This window comes from Pelecanus crispus, chromosome 2 (genome assembly GCF_030463565.1).
Source record: "Pelecanus crispus isolate bPelCri1 chromosome 2, bPelCri1.pri, whole genome shotgun sequence".
Classification (NCBI taxonomy): Eukaryota; Metazoa; Chordata; class Aves; order Pelecaniformes; family Pelecanidae; genus Pelecanus; species Pelecanus crispus.
In genome coordinates, this window is record NC_134644.1 from 122070647 (window position 1) to 122091062 (window position 20416).

Consider the following 20416-nt stretch of genomic DNA (forward strand, 5'->3'; position numbering starts at 1 on the left):
TCAACAATTCTTTGTTCAAAGGCACCTGGCAGGATTTAGTGTACTGCAACCTTAATCATGCTTCAGCATACCTTTTTCCCTAACTCACTTGATAGTTGTGTGTTTGTACACACTCCCTGCCATTCCAAATTTAATGAAAACTTACAGAATGAAAAAGAAAATCTACTTGTCTTAAATATTTTATTGCTGACATACCTGAATGTGTCATGTTAAGACATTGTGTTTATATTGTCTCCAGTTGGGGTAGGGAAGTGCTGTTGCCCCAAAATTTATTAAAAGCAGGTCTAAGTCAGAGATGTGGAATTCTTTGCCCAAAGTTGTATAAAGTTTCTAACTGAACAGGGATCTGAGACTCTCTCCCAGGTTGGAGGTGAGTAATTAGATAAGCTTCATGCCTGTGTATTTCAATAGCATAGTAATATTTAGCGCTTAGATATTTGTCTATACCAGCAGATCTCAAATGCTGCTGTAAGTGGCTGTCATCATTATTGCTCTTTTACAGGTGGCCCTGAGGACCTTGAACAACCCAGTGATAAAGCAGGAGTGGAATTGTAGGTTTTCTAAATGCCAACTTATCTTCTTGGCCAAGGTCTCTTCTTGGTCATAGGGCTAGGTGACATCTAGTGAAGGGAAGTACAAAGATAACATTATAAGGTTTTTGTACTTTTCTGTCTATTGATTTAACTGGGGGAAAGTTATCTCTGTTGAAATAAAATTCTCTGAAAATGCAGTCTTGTATTCAGAATATTGGAAAATGTTAGCTTGCTGTTTCTTTGGAACAAATGACATATGGTATAATGATCCAGCAAAGTGGAAACTTTCATGTTTCAGTGAGTCTCCCTCAGCTTATTGTAAAACTGCCATGGCCGTCGTGCTACTAAATGGTTACATTTGAGAGCCTGTATCCTAATGCAGGGGGCACAAATATAACAGGCTGTGTTCTGTATAATGTCACCCAAGGAGAAGTAATGTTTGTGCTTGAATATTTAATGAACTTCATAAATTCCTCATTATTATAAACATAAATGTTAATTGTCAGAGCAGATACTTAAATGATTGTTATCACTATACTGGTGTAAAGCATAGTTTAAAATAAAAACATTTCACAGCATTTGCTGTATATGGTTTGGATGTTATTTATTTCTCTCTTTTTTTTACTTACGTCTTCTGTTGTAAGACTATGATTAGACAATTTGAATTATATGGATCAGACTATATGTAAATCATAGTGGTACATTAAAGATAAGAGGTAAAGACCCTGAAAAGACAGAGAACTGACTTTCCGCATAGCTTCAGTTAATATTTTACAAGAGCAAAAATTCAGGTTATTGTATGTCTCTATGTATTATTTCTCTGCAAATGATGGCATACTGACAAGTAAAATTATGTTAACACAGTTAGACAACTAGTGATGAAGCCAAACTTGATGGTTTTAATTTTCTGTGTTACGTACCCTTCTGTAGTCTACTCTGAAAATCCTAAAAAAATCCAGTAATAATGATTTTATCTACCCTTTATTAAATTCTACACCAGGCAGGTTCTTGAGGCTGTTGAGAGGCCCTGTATGCAGAAGACACAAAGCAGTGTGTTGGAAATGTGCTAAAAGCTGCTTTTGAAACAAGAGGACACAGTCTACGAGATTGAGGGAGAAATGTGAACATGTAGTACTAGTTAGAGGTGTTATTGTCATAGCATACTTTCTTACTAGCTTTATATCACAGTCATGGTGGACGTTAATAAGACCTCACTCTAAATTTGTAAATGGTCTGCATATGCATTTTCCCACCCCCTTATCAGATGTTTTCTTTGTATTTTTAGATCATGGGGAATTCATATGCAGGGCAACTAAAATCTGCCCGTTTTGAAGAAGCTCTTCATAACTCTATAGAAGCTTCTCTGAGATGTAGCAGTGTTGTCCCACGGCCAATCTTCTCACAGCTGTACCTGGATCCTGACCAGCCTCCTTTCTTGCCGGAAGGTAACCATGAAAGTATGGCACATTTCAATTGTTGTTTTTCTGTGTGAGAAAAGGGTGGGATATGTTTCATTAAAAAAACCAAAAAGCCGCACAGCAGTTCATTCTGTGACACAAAATCTGAATCTTGGACCTCATTAAGGAGAAAGAATAGCATGCTGGTTATTTTAAAAGGAGCTAAATTCAAGTACTGATGAAAAGTTTATTTTATTTTTTATTCTTACTCAGATGTGAAGCCAAAGGTAGAAGAGTTGGATAAAGAGTTAGTACATCGCTATTCACAAAATGGAAATCTGGACTTTTCTACCAACCAAACTGTTAATGAAATGGAAGATGAAGAAGAGGATGAAGACATGTCAGATTCAAGTAGTCCACCAATCCCGTATTCACAAAAACCTGCCCCAGAAGGGTCTTGCACTACTGATGGTTGGTGTCCATTCTTTTACATGTGTGATCTTTACAACTAATTCTCAGTATAATGCATAGTGTCTACAGTTAAAAACTCTTGAGCTAGGAAGTCTGGAAATAGCATTTAAAGTCAAAGCCTTAAATCTGAGAAAATAAGAGGACTTGTTTCGGGACATAAAGTGTAATGTATTATTTGAAAGCAGGGTCTAAGACTTGCTGTGGCACTTCATTAGGTTCTGAAAGCCCTTTATTTTCTTTGGTCATCATTGGTTTACTGTCCTGAAAGAAGTTGCATAAGTCAGCATCAGTATGGCTGGTTCTCAGTCTATCCCTAAATTATTCTCAGAAACACTGGCAAAGCTGGATTGGGCAGAATGAAGAGTTTGGAGAGAGAAAATGGAGTATTGGCGTTCCTTCTGCTGCCAAGGGGATAAGAGGGATGGTAGTGGAAACTTGTCTGTTTTGTCTTTGCCACCTGCCTGCTGGCCATTGCTAGTTTTACCCTGAGCTGTCCTGATTGTTGTTCTAGATAAGCAAAGTTGTTGACAGTACTATTTTTGTTTGTTTTTAAATGTGTTAAAGAAAGGGTCAGATCATTATGAATATACCTATTGGACCAAGTAAACTTGGTGTAATTGGTTCATCTTATCTCACAATTGTGCTATTCTGAAGATTTAACTTCCTTAAAGAAGGAAGATCTATTCATATTTATTAGACATGCTTCTCTTAAAAACAACTCCCGCCCCCCTCAAACTCTTGGAAACAAACAACCCTTCCCACCAGCTCCAAAATGCATTCTTGACATTTTATTCAGTATCTTCCTGAATTACAGGCTTCCTCGTGCAGAGGTCATAAAAAGTTGTAATTTGTAGAATGGTTTTGTACCTTATTATAGTGTATGGTTATATGCGGTGATAGAAGTAAGCAGTAGTGACTGGTAATCCTTTGACGTTTTTGGGGGGTAATTGGTGGCAAATGTGGATGTTTCTGCCTTTACCCCTTCTGAATGCAGCTTGTATAAGCATGTTTACCCTCCATAACAATGTACCTCCAGTTCCCTGTAATACAAAGAACAGAAAGGCTGGCTGCTATGGGAAGCCGGGGAGTATTCTTGGAAGAATGTTATTCACACAGAACTGTGTTTGCTGTCCTTTGGAGGCTTGTAAATTGGTAGGAGCAGCGAAGGAGAAAGTATGAAATGATGTATTCTTAGGAAGGTATTCTCAATTGAGGACAAGTATCAGTAAAGGCTGCAAAATCTCCTGTGGAGACCAGCAGTTCTGATCACTTCTGTTAAAGAAATGTAAAGTAAACTGAGGATGCAGAGGAGAATCAACAGGATGGCAAGAGGAAGGAGTTCTATCTAACAAAGCTCTTTGCCTACTAGGACAAAAGCTGAGATGGTGTATGCTTACACCTTCTAAATATATCAAGGATAAAACACTAAGGAGGGAGAAGAGCCAGTCATGCCAACAGGGCCCTGCAGAAGTGTAATGGATGCATAACATCATTGTGAATGCATTCAGGTTAAAGGTTTAGGATTCTTTAACTATTGGTGACACGGGTCTGGACCAGCCCACCAGTAGCAGGAGTAGGGCTCAAAACCTTACCTGGCTCCAAGGTCACTGTTCATTCGATTGTGAAAGAGCTTTTTATATGACATCAGGAGATCTTTCTCAGTCTCGCTCAAATGTTCTGGTGATCCCTGGTAGTGTTTGCATGCCCAGACAAAAATGTTAGTTGTTTCCAGATAAAGGTCTATGCCTTTGCTTGAGAGGTGACCTTTCATCCATGTGCAAGCTGTTCCACATTCACCAGTGCCTTTGCTGCCTCTGCTCAGGATTGCTTCATAAGGCTGCCCTGCCCAACGTGGCACTGCAAGGAGGTGCTCCACTGTCCAGAGCTCACTGCAATGCAGACCTCTATGCTGTGGCTGCATATTGCGTGTCACAGGTTATGCCTAGTTGTGCTACAGTTACGTAACATATGTAATTACATGCTCATGTGTATATGTAATGTTATGCTTTTTAGTATGTCCTGGGAAAATATGACCTTCCAGGGGCAGTTCTGTGTTTTGATTTTTATCTAGGAGTCTTTTATGATCAGAGCACCCTAGAAGAAAGTTTCCTATGTTACATCTGCAGATTGTTCATTAGTCTTTGTCAGGTTTACCATTCTGAATTTACAACATCTGTCTTGCTCTGCAGTGTTGTTCTCAAGGACCTGATTTAAGAGAGCAGTGGTTTCCTTTGAAAAGGAAAGGAAAATACTTTTTTTAAAATACTGCTAACGATCTGTTAGGACAGTTTTACTTAAGTGTTTAAAACACCCAGGTTCCCAAACATTCACGCTGCAGACCGTATCTCAGCAAGATATTAATCTGATAGGTCATCTTTCATCTCATGAATATGCCTTTTCACAGATGTAAGACAGGATTGCTGCCATTGTTTACATCCCTTATCTTAGTTATTTAATTACAAAGATAAATAACATTAGGAAAATGTTAAATAATACTGATAGACTAATTGAAGTCACTGTAAGTGTTTGGATGCTTTAAACTAAGCATGTATTTCATTGCTTATCCAAGAGCAAAATATTGGTACTAGAACCTACAGTTCATAGTTCTGCTTGCTGTAAAACCCATCTCCCATCTTTTAGCACAGATGGGGTGAAACCTTTTTCCCTTTTAAGGTATTTGTGCTGTTTGCTTTTGCTGAATTCAAGATTTGTGCCATAACCATCATATTATTTCCTGTGGTGGCTTGTTCTTTTATTCAGATGATTGAGTTGTCAGTCACATGGGTGCAGAAAGTAGATCTTAATGCCTTTGTTCATCAACTAAAAAAATAAGTTCCGCACAAGTGACAGTTTGTTGGATGTTCCTTCTTAGCTGGTCATATTAACTCTCCTGTTAGCCCCTTGGAAAGAGTAAATGTGTTTGTCATTGATCCTTACTATTAGTCATAAAAGTAAAGACTTTGTAATCAAGAATAATAATGGTATTTGGGGGATTCACTTATTTTCAGGGCTTTTTTTTTCTGCTCAGCACAAACTTTTGTAACTAACTTACCTGTTCCGTGAAAATAAAGTCTTTGTTTTCATACAGGTACCTCAAATATGCAACAAAATAATACAAAAAGCTCTTCTGAACCACTTGTTTGCTGTAGCTTTAAAAGAGGCTATTTCTAATTTGTGGAATAGCATTTTATGCAAGCTGTGGGAAACACAATAGTAGCACCTTTCTTTTGTTAGTAAATCCTCAATTTACCTGATGCTTAAAGAAGGGCCAAGGTAGTTTCAGAAGCAATTAGGTAAGCAGGTACTTAACACCTGATCAGTTACTGTGAAGTTACAATAGCAAGTGACAGTGACCAGTAATTCATATGTAATTCTTGGAAGCTAATTCCTTATGCAAATACCCCACTTACTGCAGTAGAACAAGGAGCTGGTACCCCACACTGAAAGTACTTCTTGTAACTGGTGGGGAAAGGGAAAATATGTACAAATTTCATTTTTAAGAAGCTTCCTGCACTTCTAAGTGTTGACAGTTGTGGGGATACATTTTCTTTTTCAGGAAGATGGGACTGGATTAATTTAAATGAAGTGATGTTGGAGAATGCAAATGTGCTTCTCAGAAGCAAAAACTAATGAATTTTCTTTCAAAGGAATGCAGATATTGTCTGTAAAAGCTATTCATTATTCTTTTTTGTGACTGCTCTTGGTATTTGCAAATCTCTAATCAGAATATAAATGCCTGTTCTTTATTTAAAGCAAAGCTGAGATCCTGTGGGAAGATGATTTTTTTAATGGAACAGCTCAGCTGTGTGCTTTTACTTTTTATAATTACACATTGATAAACAATTTCATAAAGAGAAGCTGGTTTGTTCTAGTAGCTCATGGGTCTTCTCCTTTTCATACTTAGATGTCCGTAAAAGGTACATAGGTAAATGTGACACTGAAGTGCCATTCTTTTTTCTTAAGAGTTGTATGTGTTAGTGATGCTTGACATAGAAATTTAGGTGCAAACTCAATTACAAATTAATAGCTTTACATGAAATGGAAATAGATTTTGCATGTTCTAAATCTTAAACATGGGCAGCACAAGTTCTGCTTGTACAGAGACATTATGTCTTGCCTTTCCTAATGTAGAAATGGTTCTCTCTCATAGATAATGAAATATCAATGCAAAATCACGCAAAACAGAGAAAAAAGGTTTGGGGTCTCCGTGTTGCTTGCAAGTTAGAAAAATACAATTTTAGATATATAAATATAGCAGAGAAAGGGGTTAATCCCACCTTCCTTTCCCCACAGTCAGTTACTTGCTTCCAAATTAATGTTTCTCACGTGGAACTTTCTCATTCAGTTTAAAACAGCAGCAGGAACTTAAAACTTGAAGAGTGACTTGCAGCCCCAAAAGCCAAGGGAAAGAAGGATAATGAAGGGCTCTTGAACATACCATCTGCTTGTCTTTGAAGGAAAATTCGAGACTTTTACTGCACAGAAGCAGATTTGCTTTCTCTCCGTATCTCCCGGTCGAAGCGAGCCCCAGCCGTACCTGGCCAAGCTCCGCAGCCCTCCCTGGCTCTCTTGTTGCAGCTGTTGAATAAACAAGAGAAGAGCCCCCGGAGGCTCTGAGGGTCTGCCTGTGCTGCCCCCTCTTGCTGCGTGCCCATTGGCATCCCTTTCCCCTCTGCAGAAGGGGAGCCAGAGGAAACCTTTTAGTGTCAGCCCTGTTACTTGTCTCACTCCCTCAGAAAAAGAGGTTTCGTGAGCTCTGCTGCCCATCTGTCAGGAAGCTGGTAGCTGCTTTCTGCCTCTTCCGGCAGAGAGGTAGAGATCCTGAAGGTACCGAATTTCAGCAAGATTTCTGAAGTTCAGGAGCTGGTTGGATGACATCTGTGTCCCCAAACTAATGCCCCCTGGGGCAGAAAAGTAATTATAGCTCTCCTCTTACACAGCCTGAACATTACAGAGGCATGTGCTGGCCAGCCAGTCTACACATACATTCCTCTGATCCAGAGATGTCACCAACCAAAGCAGAGGAGGATGCCGGAGGAGATTGTGCAAGGAGGAAGAAGGGCAACATGGAAAGGATCTGAGAGTACTTTGGGTGGAGTAAGAGACGATATAGGGGGTAAATCTTAGGTATTGTTTGCAGATTAGGCAGGATGCAGCATTTCTACAGTAGTCCTACATATCCTAAATGGTGGGAAATATTAAATATATTCCGATCAAGAGCCTCTCAGGTAGGAGGCTGCTGTTGCCTGTGATAGCAGACTGAGATACATCAGTTTGTTTCAATGGGTACAGCTAAGATGTTACTGAGTAATGCTTATAAACTTGTTAAGATGTTGTGATGGGTTTCCTTAGGGTTTTCCTGCACCCTCTTCCCTGGGGACTCAGGCAGAATGGTGATGTGCAGCTGCTCAAAGTGTAGCTGAAGTTGTTTTGCTCCTAGTCTGGATGATAGCAGAGTGTTTGCTTCCGTCTCAGATGTGGTGTGCTGGAGCATTGCTTCATCTCACTGGGACATAAAAACCCTCAAGCATCTAAACAGGCTCTAAGTTTCTGCTACGATCTTTAGCCCTCTCAAGGTCGTGTGCTTTTTCTGAAAGCAAGTCTATATTGAAACATAACTGTTAACAACATTGACAACCAAAACCCTGCTTTCTGTGGTGTCCTAGTATTGCTATTACTAAGAATTAATTCAAAAGTCTCTTTTTAGTCACTGTTTGTGCTTCTGGGCATTTCCTGAAAATTTTTAGCGAGAGACAAGGCTAAAGAGTAATTGTGTAAAAACACAGGTTTAAATCTGTCTTGAAATCTTACCGCACTTGCTGTTTCATAATCCTTATCTACAGATTTCCTGTTTGCTCACATTGTCAGCAGTGGGTAATTTTCCTATTTTTAATCTAGATGTAGAGTGGTGTTTTCTAAGCATGTCAGCTACTCAGATTTCACTGAATGCCTAAATATTTAAGGCCAGTTTTGAAAATTCTGGACTTAGTACCCAAATGGCATAAACATTTGAATAAGCAAATTCTGTTTTGAATGTAAGGGAGTTTTGTTCCTATGTTTCCCTGCAGCTGTTTCTTTATAAATTACACTGAAAAGTCTAGATAACACTTAGCTTGGTACCTAGCCTTCCATTTGATTAGGATCAATATGTTTCTAAGGAATACACCTTAAAAAGAGTTTTACATACTAAAATTGAATTGCATCTAATCCGAAAATAATAAATTTTGCTTTAAATACGCAGTTTTAATGCTTTTCCCCTAAAACATGGGTTCCTTCTTACTAGTAAGTTATCACTAAAATCCACTGATTAGTAAATAAAAATTTAGGCACTTCATTTTAATTCATTGGCTGGAAGAAGGCATGTGTGAGGGATGAATCCAAGCTAGCTTTCAGCTCAAGTGAGCTGCTGCTGGAACTGAGCTGTTTGAATAACTGAAGAAACAATTCATCCAAGAACTGGTTCAGCAGATTGTGGGTGTAGGCACAAGACTGAACCTGTGTTGGACCCTGTTTTCAGCAAGCTGCTGCTTGCCAGGGAGTTCATGCTAGCTGACTCCGTGCATTCCACTTTGTACATGCTCTTTGCCTGGCACAGTTCTGAGATGAAAACAAAAAACAACATTAGCTTTCACTGTCCTTGCTGAAGTTTTAAACTATGGGTTTTAGCGCAGTAGGTAAGAGTGCGGACACCGATATTAATAATGGCCAAGGTGGCTGTTGGTTAAGCTGTGATCACACTGGGTTTCCAGATGCTTAATCAGTGTCTTTCTCCAGCGGTTTGACTTTTCTTTACAATTTCTGTAACAGCTGTGGACTACTTGAATAGTATTTTAAATTCCGTGTAAGTAATACATATTAATAGCTGAAGTCTTACTAGATATTACAATAATTTTGAAGTTAGTTCAATATGTTTATTTTTAACAGTAATACTAAAACGGGGCTCATGATGATTTTTATTTTCTTTCTTTTGAAATACTGATTCATGCAAATGCATGCATGTGTTGTCTATGTTGTGATATTTCTATGGCTGTAGTGAGAAAGAGATGGTCAATGGATAAATGTGTGATGTTTTTGGACATCCTGAAATACGGGGGGGTTCCACCAGCTGCTGCTGGGAGAGGTGCGAGGCCAGACTGTAGCACTGATCTTGCAGCTGGAGATGAGAGCTGGAGACAACATAATAGTCTGGTTCTTCATAAAACTTGGCAGTGCTTTCATTGACTTCTGCCTAAGGGAAATCGGAAAGCCCGGTGTGATTGTATGCTTTCCTGTGGAGGAAGCCATGCGACTGTTGCTTTCTCTCACACCTGTCATTTCCTTGCTTGAAAGTAGAAGTTGCTCAAGAAAAAGATGGAGCTGTACAAAAAAGCGACGGGTGATTGGGACCCCTGTAAGTCCAGTGCTGAAGCTAATGGAAGAGTCTTGGAATGTTGTTAGTTTACTTAGTCAAAAGAATTTAACTTTTGAAGCTGGTTTTGGTATGAGCAAAAGATTGGACCAGATGGACCTCCAGAGGTCCTGTTCTTGCTCTGTGATTCGAAGTGCCCTAAGCTGTCCCGTCCAACCTTTTGAAAATCCCCACTGTGGCTGCTTGGTGGGTGGCTGCCAAGCTCACCCTGCGTCCTGAGCTCGCAAGGACCCCGTTGTGGTGCCCAGCCACGGCTCTGGGCTGCCCTGGCATGCTTTTTTGTGTGTCCCAGCCTGCCACCTGCTCACTGCTCGCTCCAGTCCCTGGTTTTGCCCACTTCTGCCACTGGCTTTAGCCCTACATTGACCAGCATCACAAGAACCAATGTTATGTTCCTGTTTTGTGCATGTATGTGTATTTGGATGGTAAAAATACTAACTGGAGACTTGAAGTCATGCAGTCCATTCAGATGTCAAGAGACTCAATTGGAGACTTACAGAAAACATGCTGTTCATCTGCAAAACTAGTGAATTGATCTTTTGCTTGCTGGAATTCCTAAAATGTATAGACAAGCTAAAAATCAGATTTTAAAATATTTTTCCTTTAGTAGTACTAAACATCGGTCATCAATTTTTATCATTCCTTTGTATTACTTAGTAACATTTATGTACCAATGCCAGCCTGTTACAAGCAACAAAGACAAAACTGGTTCTCTTGAAAAGACTGTAAGCTAAAATGTGACAAAGAAAAAGTATTGTTTCGGATGTTTTAAGAGCTGTTGTCTGTTACAAAATCACAAACTTTCCTTCTTATTTTGAATGTTTTTGAAAAACTGAGTTTCTGAGCCATTTGATGTATAGCCTTTCGAGACTTCTCTTCTCTGCCTGAATGTGTGCAGGATCTGTTTAAAATAACGTTTATCTGTTGTCTCTGAAACCCTGAGCTAGTGGATCTGATGAGATGCTATCTTCCATTTCCTCTAGCTCCCTTGAAAAGGATATATTAAAACCCCCAGTTACAGCATCAAGTTGTGAAGCCCCATTTGCTTTTGGAACTGATAAAAAGAAGAAAATTAAATGAAATCTTTTGAAGATTTATCATTTGTTTTGGTTTGTTTTGTAGGTTTTTGTCAAGCAGGCAAGGATTTACGGTTAGTATCTCTGTGCATGGAGCAAATTGATATCCCAGCAGGCTTCCTGTTAGTAGGAGCCAAATCTCCCAACCTTCCTGAGCACATTCTAGTCTGCGCTGTTGACAAACGGTTTTTGCCAGATGATCATGGAAAAAATGCACTTTTAGGTAAGAGTTTTTTTTTTTCCTTTGTGCTATTATAATTCAGAGAAAAAGGTCATTTCAAAGTTATCTAAAGTCATTTTAGCTAATGACCTTCTATTAGGAATATGTTGAGGACAGGCTTGTTTTTATTAAATTAAATCCGTAGCTGAACCTGCCTTAAAAGCCCATTTTAAAACAAGTCTCTGATTCCACAATTAACCACAGTGAAGCTCAGTGATTTCTCTGTGGCATAAGTCAATTGCAGCCCTGGCATTCTAAATGTGAACTGTCCACATACTTTTTATCTCTACTGATGCTTACAGCATTTTCATTTAAGAAGAAGTATGCTCATGCAACTGTAGAAGATGAGCTATCTGTTTTTCTGTGGATTAAGGGACAAATTCTGCCCTTGGCTCCACCAGGAACATTGTTCTCAATAGGAGCTCTGAGGGCAGTTTGCCTCTCAAAATCTAATGCATAGGGGAAAAGAACCCCCATTTACATCATAATTCATTACATTTATGAGCTCTAAAATTTTAATACAAGAATGCTCCTTGGTGATTGAAGACAGGCCTATCTGCACCTAGATTTCCTGCCTGCCTCAAAACTGGTAGACATTTTAACAGGCTAGTAAAAGGGATTTAATGTATTTTGGCTCTTTTAGCCTGTTTTGAATTCACTCTCTTGTTTCTCCCTCCAGTCATTGTGCTGCATAAAATATATTCAGAAAGACCTTTCAATGGGGAATAAATTACAATAAAGCATAAATATCCTGATTTAACCACGCTGTTTGAATTCTGGTCCAGAGTAGCAATATTTTGCATAACTGTTGAAAAAAACCTCCTTTTTGTACTTCTGAGCTTTAATGTTATTTCTCCGTTAAACCCTTTTAATATGCTACTACACACTGTAAACCTTTAAACCTAAGGCAGAAATCCCACTGGCCTGAGTTAGGTGGGAGCTATGGTGTGATGTGCCCTTGCTGGGTACAGCTGGGGACATGGGATTGTGGGGTATTCTGGTGTATCCCGCCATCCTCAGAGGAGCTGCTCCCCTGCTGAGTGAGGGAAGTGTCAAGAGTTGATCAATAAGAACTATCTGATAGACAGACAGATGGTGTTTAGTCTGATTAAATGTGCTACTACTTGTCTTTGTTGGTAAGCCTTCCTCTGCCCGCCCCCCAGCTTTGTATCCATCTATCATCTCTGATACCATTTAATAATGAGCCCACTGACTCACAACTCTGCTCCGGCGTTACTGATGTTACATATTTAAATGCCTCTAGGCCTGTGTAACTGGTACCTATGAGCAAAGAATTGACACGGTAGCTCTGTAGGACCCTGGGAAACAGGACTGTTTCTCACAGCTATAGAGATGGACCAATAGTTCCTGTGGGTTGCAAGGGAGAAGGGAAAGACTGATTCAGTCCCAGGAGAAACAGGATGAAGAAATCTACTTCTTGGCATCCTCAGCAACATGATGGTAGAAGATGATAATGAGGCACAGTAAGGCTAAAGACAATGGCCTAATTAATAAGAGTTTTATAGAAAACGCATTTTGTCAAAAAGACTGAATATCTTTTTCATAAAACTATGAATTTGGCTGACAGGTGAGTGTAGGAGCCAGTATTCTCTGAGGTCCTTCGCATTGTGGAAAATAATGATACTAGTGAGGATGAGAAATTGGTTCTGTTACAGATCTTGAAGTGATTAGTAAATGGAAAGAAACAAAAATGAAACATTTCTATTAGGTACTCATCAGCCCAGCACTATTATAAATCATTATTGACGTTACAGAAAGAATATAAAATATTTTTTCATTAAGGGTTGAAAGTGATTTGGAGATGAGTGGAGTGGCAAATAAGCCAGAGGAATTTAATTGTTCAGCATTAGATAATAGAGGGCTTATTCAAACAAGGATTTTAAGGCAGGCCCATTTCAGAATATGCCCTGTGCTTTGTTCTAGGAGGTGTTAGACCGCTGCCGTCTACGTGCAACATTGCCATTAACATAGTTGTGAATGGCGCTGGAAATAAGGATGCATATAATCCTCAGTTTGGACCCTGTCCTCCAGACCTCAACTCAAAATTTCACCCCGTTTTATGAAACCATGTTGGAAACATTGCAGAAAAGCAGTCTTCTGCCGTTAATCCTAAATATGTTACTTTCATGACAGGTTGTAGGTTTTTAAAAAACATTCTGAGGCACTCCTAACTTCTGTTATGACAATTAAATGATTAAATGATTGCTTTTAAGACCATACTAAGCTGTAATGTCCAGCTTACTTGGGAAGTGCCTTGTATAAGGAGTCTCCCAGAAAATTAACTAGATATTAAGGTTAATTTTAGCCACATGAAGTTGTAGTGGCTACTGTGGGTTAGCCACTGTTTTGAGAGAGGGAAGCATGCAGCTTGGATCCTGTGTCTTTTATGTAGAGATGTGGAAGTAAAATCAGCAGCGTAAAAGAAATTTCCTAGCCTGGCATCATAGCTTCCCCCCTCCATGTAGTTGTTCCTCTCTGCACTGTGCAGAATGGAAAACTGGTGGTAGGATTTTGGCATAAGTTCGTATGACCTAGAAAGACGGAAGAGTTTCAGAAAAGCTGAGACTAAAATCTGCCTGTGTTTGGCTGCTTCCTGACACGTGTGTGCTGAGCAGGGCATCTACAGAAGCTGTCTGGCTGGAGGCCTCCAGTCACTCTGAACTGGATTTACAGGTAGGTTAAAACAGCCTTATTCCTAGCAGAGAGCACAAGTCATTTAATCTGTGTGTATACCTTCTGCTTCATTCTTCCAGGATTTTCTGGGAATTGTATAGGCTGTGGAGAAAGAGGATTTCGATACTTCACAGAGTTTTCCAATCATATCAACCTGAAATTAACCACTCAGCCAAAGAAGCAGAAGCACTTAAAGTACTACCTAGTAAGAAGCTCCCAAGGTGTATTGTCAAAGGGACCCCTTATTTGCTGGAAAGGTAATTAAGGTGCCCATTCACTTAGGGGGTTTTTGTTATATTAGTGTGATGTTGAAGGAAAAATTGAAAGTTACTGTTGAAAATGTGTGTGTTCAAAAGTAACTGTGGAAGATTTAATTTTTTTACTGCTTGAAAGAAAAATTCCCACTGATTTCAGTGAAGTCTGGGTTTTGCCAAAGAGGTGTATTTAAGTCCTAACAGTAACCGTGCAATCGTAAATGGTCTTCCTCAGTCTTCCTATGCCTTCAGTGGGAGCCCTAAATCTACCCTTCTTGGGATGTGCAGCCATCTTGGTAGAAGAAATAAGGTTGCTCAGTCTGCTGATTCTTTTCTGTGCCTGAAGCAAGATGACTCACAGCTAGGGCTCCAACATTGGCTTTCCACTGATACTCATCTTAGCAGGTGCAATTCAATCTGTCTAATGCCTGAGGATAGCTAGCACGCCATAAGATTAAGAAAGCTCAGGTCACTGATCTCAGGGAAGGAGGAGAAATCTTGCACACTCTTGCCATTTACGGTATGTTTCACACTTGGGCGTACCTTCTACCGGAGCAGCCTATGCAATATTGTTAGGTGCTCAAGAGATTACATTTGTGACCCCAAGGCAAGGGTAGCCATGGGGTCTGTTATTGGAGGATGCAGGTTTTTAGAGCTAGAGCCATGCAAACACTCAAGGAGAGAATGGTTTACCTACTTTCTGTCTACTAAGTTGGTATATATGCAGACTGCTTGTCTTCCTCAGCTGTGGTCTCACTCGGTAAAGACAGAGTTTGATCTGGTGCCTGTTGCCAAAGAGGATGATGTGAGGAGAGGAGAAGCTCCACAGGAGGACTGACACGCATCTGAAGAGTCACATCCTCATGTGAATGGCAGCGTGACACCAGAGAGAGATGGTTATCACCAAGCTGTATGAGTGATTATAGTACTGTATCAGCTAGCGGTTCAAAGGGATCCTGGCTTCAGCTGCTTTTCTCAGTTACAAGTATAATTAACTACTGCTTTAGAGTGGATGTGTTTTTCAGCAGCATTTTTCACAAAAACTAGAGAAAGATTTAATTTGGTAGTCTCTTTTTGAAGTTCCAAATACAGAAAAAAGAAACCTTATTTTGATTTTGGAATCCTTTTTCTGAAACCCCTCCCTGATGCTCATGCAATTGGGGTTGGTGTGTGTCCTGGTAAATACTGTCAGGGGTAATGCACATGTGGAAGAGGCAGATCCTGGGGTCGCTTTTGGTTATGTGCTGATTGCAAGTGTTTTGAGCACCCATGAAAATTTAGAAAATCAACAAAGAAGCAACCTCATGGGCATTATTTTCATAGGCTCTATCCCCATATTGCTATCATCCATCTGGTAACCATTCACCCTTTACTTACATTAAAGGTCTAATTCAAAGAAGAGAAATGCTTCTCTTCAAACAAAACCTGATTAGATCTCAGTTTTAAAAATGGAGTAATGTGTGATTTTTAAGATGACTCTTCTCCCTCAACTCAGTTTTAATCCAGACAGACACCCACAGCACTGAGATCTCCCTGAAGGTTTTGTGGAGGCATACTAAGAATCTGGGTTTCAGCACAATTTCTCCTTTTAAAGGGCAACATATGACGGTTTGTATTAAGGTTGTGCCACAGAAGTCACTGAGTGTTTCCTGGGATATGTCCAATACCTTCAAATCTCTTGGAAGCTGCGAACTGAGGGCTCTTGCCATTTTGCAGCATCTGGTCTGTATTTGCCTGGCCCTCTCAGCGGCCCCCAGGGAGGTTTTCTTAATTAGAAGACAAAGTTGACTAAACTGTGAGAGCCGTATTTTTGTTGAATGCTGCCATTTGCCGCTGTTTGTTGTACGTGCTGTATGTATGCTTTTAACATTTTGTCACCTTTCGCCACCGTGTTGCTGAACTTTCCCTACTGGAAGGCAGGCCTTGTTAATATGTACTGTAGCTGCTTCGTTTGCAGAATGTAGAAGCAGGCAATCATCTGCTGCTAGCCTCTCTGCTAAACCAAATTCTTCGGTGTCACCGTCCACGACCCCAGAGGGTGGATCAGCTAATGGATACAAATCAGGGTTCACTCAGACAGGTAGGAGCTGAAAGTGCTGTAAAGATAACCATTGGGGGTGGTAAGTTGCCTCAGATATTGTTGGTTCAGGGATGCTGTAAACAACTGGGTATTTACCTCAAGCCATGTATAGATTACAGTGGGGAGGATGCCTTTTCAAAATTTGCTTTGTGAAAGATTAAGACCCAGGTGAGGCTGAAGGTTAGCTTAGTCCTCCTAAGAACAGTCGATGAAAAAGTATTAAAAGGTCTTTTGATTAATTTATTTGATTCTGTGTCTCCCTGTGTTTGTTTCATTTAATTTGTAGTGGATCTCAAAAAACTTGAATTACACATTTATAAGGAGGTGTTTACTTAGTATATAGACTAGGTTATTTGTCTTGAAAATAATCTTTTGGGGTTAGGGGGGCAGCTTTTATTTATTTGCTTGCCTATTTATTTATTTATTTAAATTTTATTTCACATAAGGGTGTACTTAGAATAGCAATTTCCCCGTACACATGCAGTGGTTTTGTGTTATGTGAGCTAGCATGCATCTCATAACTGTTCTAGAAAGCTACTAATAACATCCTTAAACAAGGAGAAACTACAACAAATCACATGGACATTGACTGACAAAGCAGCAGCATCTTAATTTTATTTATTTATTTATTTATTGCAAATAGCCAAGGTGCTTTTCTTTGAGCTTTTTTTCTCGTTGCTTTACTGCAGCTTCATCTATGCTGCTATATGTTTTTGTGTTTGTGCTATTTCTTGAAAAATTAAAAACAGGAGAAAACTTTCTGTTAGTTGTTGTAATTGGTTGAGCTCTATGTACCAGAGCATATATTTCTCTAGAGTATGAAATGCAGATGAAGAAACAAGATTGTTAAAATACTTCTTCCACTTACAAAGTACGTCAAAAAGGAATAAAAAATAAAAGCTGAATATATGCATTCTTATGAAATTGTAATCACTGATCAGTATATTCAGAGACACTTTGCCCAGGTGGTCACGCCTGTCTCTGTTTGGGAAGCTGTATGCTTTAGGCTTTGGTGAAAATGAAATGAGAGTGTTGTTTAAACATCTGCATTTCATTGCATGATCCATTGGCTTCCAGATCCTGGCATGAGAACTGTGCAGATGCATGAGAACCTATTTATTTGAAACAACAACTGATCCAATATTTACACAGCTTTGTCTTCTATTGTACCTGCCAAGTTAATAGATACACCTTTTATATACTGCTTTCTCCTTATCACTCAGTGCGATTTTCAGTCTGCTTGGTGTTTCTGTGTGTCACTGTTTGTACTCTTAGGTCACAGTTGTCAAAACCTTTTCATCTCCTTCTACTGTTATCTTCTAGTGAAGATAATACCACACGCATACATATGAATCCCCTGTGACTGGGAGAAGGGGGGAGGGCACCTTTTTTTGGTGGCGTGAATTCTGACATGTGTTGCTTATGATGGAGGTCTGATTTTTTTCTCTCCTAGGCTTTGCTTAGCTGTATTTTGAGTTGAATTCTCGGTTGTTTTAAAATGGGAGTACTTATTAGCAAGTTGCTTTCTGAAATTATTTTAAGTTTATTGTCAGCTCACACCCATTTTTTCCTTTTAAATTTATGTAAATATTTCTGTTTTCTGCCCTTGTAAGTGAGCAGTTCAGTCTCCGAGTCCTAGAAGACACCTGTAGGTAGACAGTTAGGGGCACACACAGGGTACTGCACTGAAATGGTAATTTCGTGATAGAAATCGCAGCACAAGAGAATTTTGAAATACCATAGTTAAAGCTGACAGTACGGTGTGGCCATGACATTGCAGTCAGGTGTCGGGTCCCCCTTTCAAAACGGCGTAGGAAGATGCAGTTCCATTGCAGAGGGGAGGCAACTGGCAATCCAGAAATGGCTGAAACTCTGAACAGAATAAAAAAGTAAATTTTATGCAGACACGCAAGAGGGAAAAATTCAATTCAGGTGTTAAAAGGGTGTTAAGCAACTAGAAACAGGGTTTTACAATAGAAAGATAAATAATTTTAATAACTGGTAGTACTACAAGTTCTGCTTACGTACTGGTGTCATGTTTAAATATGTACCAGCCACATCTGTGTTCATAGATAACATTTTGAGAAAAATTTAGAACTAGAGACAAGGAAACAACTTCCAAAGCTTCTGGACAGCTTACTTTAAGGAAAGCTTTAACACTACATTTCTGCTACATCATATTTAATGAGACACCAGCGTTTTCCTCCAAAGCCCCTGATCTGCTGGTCTATTTTGTTAGCCATTCCGCATATTTCCTGTGAACGTGGACAAGGTTTTCTAGTGGAGCAGCAACAGCAGAGGCTTCTGTGTTTGTTCCCCATCCCAGTTACTCCGTCTGGCAAAGCAGACTCTCCTCCCCACCCTCCTTCGCCAAATGGTGTGTGGCCTGAGGGTGAATGTATTTCGCAGATCAAGTTGGTCTTTGCCTTCTGTTTTCTTTCCGTGGCTGTTTTACTGGGACATCTGTAGGTGAACTTAGCCTACTTTGCCTGTTTGTTGCAAACTACTTCCTGGACAAACGCTGAGTTAATGTTCTTTAACCCCAGTTATAAGAATTTGGATTTGTCAGTGTATCAGCATCCAAATGTCAAATTTTTCTTGAAGTAAATTGCAGATATTAGGTAGCTGATGTTAAAGTAGGGGCCTACATGCCAAGAGGTTTGGAATCAGTTCTGATTTATAGTTTTATACTGGGCAAGAATTAGAATTTGTTTGTTCTTCAGTTTATTCCTCTATAAAATAGGGCTAATGTTTTTCAGCCTTGCTAAAGTGCTCTAAGGAGTTGCTTCTTGTTAATTCATGCAAAGAGTTTGGGCTCAGGTGTTCTTCATTTCTTACCCAGACTTATAAATGGGCATACACTTTTCATAGCCTTATAGACAGTAGTGCTGTAAGGAGATTATGTATTTGATATTTTTTTCTGCCCTAAGTCAAGCTCAGCTGTGTCTGACAGAGGTTTGATAACTTGTTCTTGAAAATCTCAGGGGATGGAAATTCCACAGCCTTTTCAGGCAACTTATTCCAGTGCTTATTCCCTATGCTTGCTGGGGGCAAGTCACGTAAGCTCTTTGCCTTAGCTTTCTCATCCGTAACATGGGATAGCTGTGTTTACTTGCCTATCTCACAGGGGTCTTTTGAGGAGCAATGAGATAGCCCTTTCTACAGTTAAAATGTTTCGAGTGTATGTGAATACAAAATATTGTGAAAGAGATCAATCAAGTAGATTATGAGATTCTATAGAAATGCCCAGTTAAATGTCTGTTACAGCTCCTAAAAGATGTCAATACATGATGATTTCTTAGGAGTGTAAAAAAAATTGTTTGCATTATATGCAGAGATGAGTTTAGATAAATGTGTATGACTGTTCATGTGTATATAATACAGATTATATATGCACACACATATATAATTTTTAACCACTATCTAATTAAACAACTTCTTTCTTCAGATTCTTCAGTATTCAGTCCAGCAAAATCATCTTCTGCTGTTAACTTAAGTGGAACTCAAGACCCATCCCGGAACAAGAACATTGTGAAACCTCTGGCTCTGTCAGTACAGCTCGTAGGAAAGGCATTTGCTGCAGGTACGGCTTTGCTTTCCAGGATAGCTGAGAGCCAAGGGAATTACCAGCTTAACAGCCAAGAAATAAGGGAGTCATCTTTTTGGTGGCAAAAGAAAAGGAAAACATGCACTACACTAGCATTCTCTAAAACTCTTATATTCTTGCAGTCTTCTGCACAGAAATTTTCCATGGCCATTACCGTCCCCAAACTGAGCCACACCTTGGCTTTCAGATTTGACATTCTGGTGAATGTGCATGTCATATCCCTCTTTGCACTTCCTAAGATATCTAAGAGAGCATAAAAGTCACTTCTTGATATGACACTGATTCTTGCCTCAGTAACTGAGAGCTGTGTGTTGTTCTGCATTTGTAACGGATATAGTTCCTCCAGATATATTTAATGGAATTTAGTCTCATTTAAAGGAGTTTTAATATCTGTGCTGTTTTAATTATTTATTTTTGTATTGTGTGTTTAATAAATTAGAACCCTCAACTGGTGGCCTCTAAATCCCTCACTGGTACTCTGTTGTGATATTCTGATTGTTTATTACTTTAGCTCATTAGTCCTTTGAGCAATGAAAAAAAAAAACCCCACTCTTATTACACGGAAGTGTGCTTGAATAAGAAAAAATATAAATTTGTTTGGCTTATATATGCATATGAGCATTACATTTTATACATGATGTATTATATCTGCTATTTTATACAATCTATATTGTTA

At 39.4% G+C, this 20416-nt stretch overlaps 1 protein-coding gene across 3 annotated transcripts in view; it reads left to right on the plus strand.

The window, feature by feature from the left end:
* The first annotated feature begins 1821 nt into the window (after nucleotides 1-1821).
* GREB1L (GREB1 like retinoic acid receptor coactivator) overlaps nucleotides 1822-20416 on the plus strand; it is a 63759-nt gene continuing 45164 nt past the window's right edge. The window contains exons 1-6 of one of the 3 annotated variants that reach the window (XM_075705364.1): nucleotides 1822-1990; nucleotides 2204-2401; nucleotides 10932-11108; nucleotides 13880-14056; nucleotides 15996-16133; nucleotides 19582-19716. In XM_075705364.1, coding sequence (XP_075561479.1) covers nucleotides 1822-1990; nucleotides 2204-2401; nucleotides 10932-11108; nucleotides 13880-14056; nucleotides 15996-16133; nucleotides 19582-19716 — 994 coding nt within the window. The remainder of the gene's footprint in view (nucleotides 1991-2203; nucleotides 2402-10931; nucleotides 11109-13879; nucleotides 14057-15995; nucleotides 16134-19581; nucleotides 19717-20416) is intronic. The other 2 variants (XM_009489190.2, XM_075705365.1) reach the window with 2 other exon arrangements.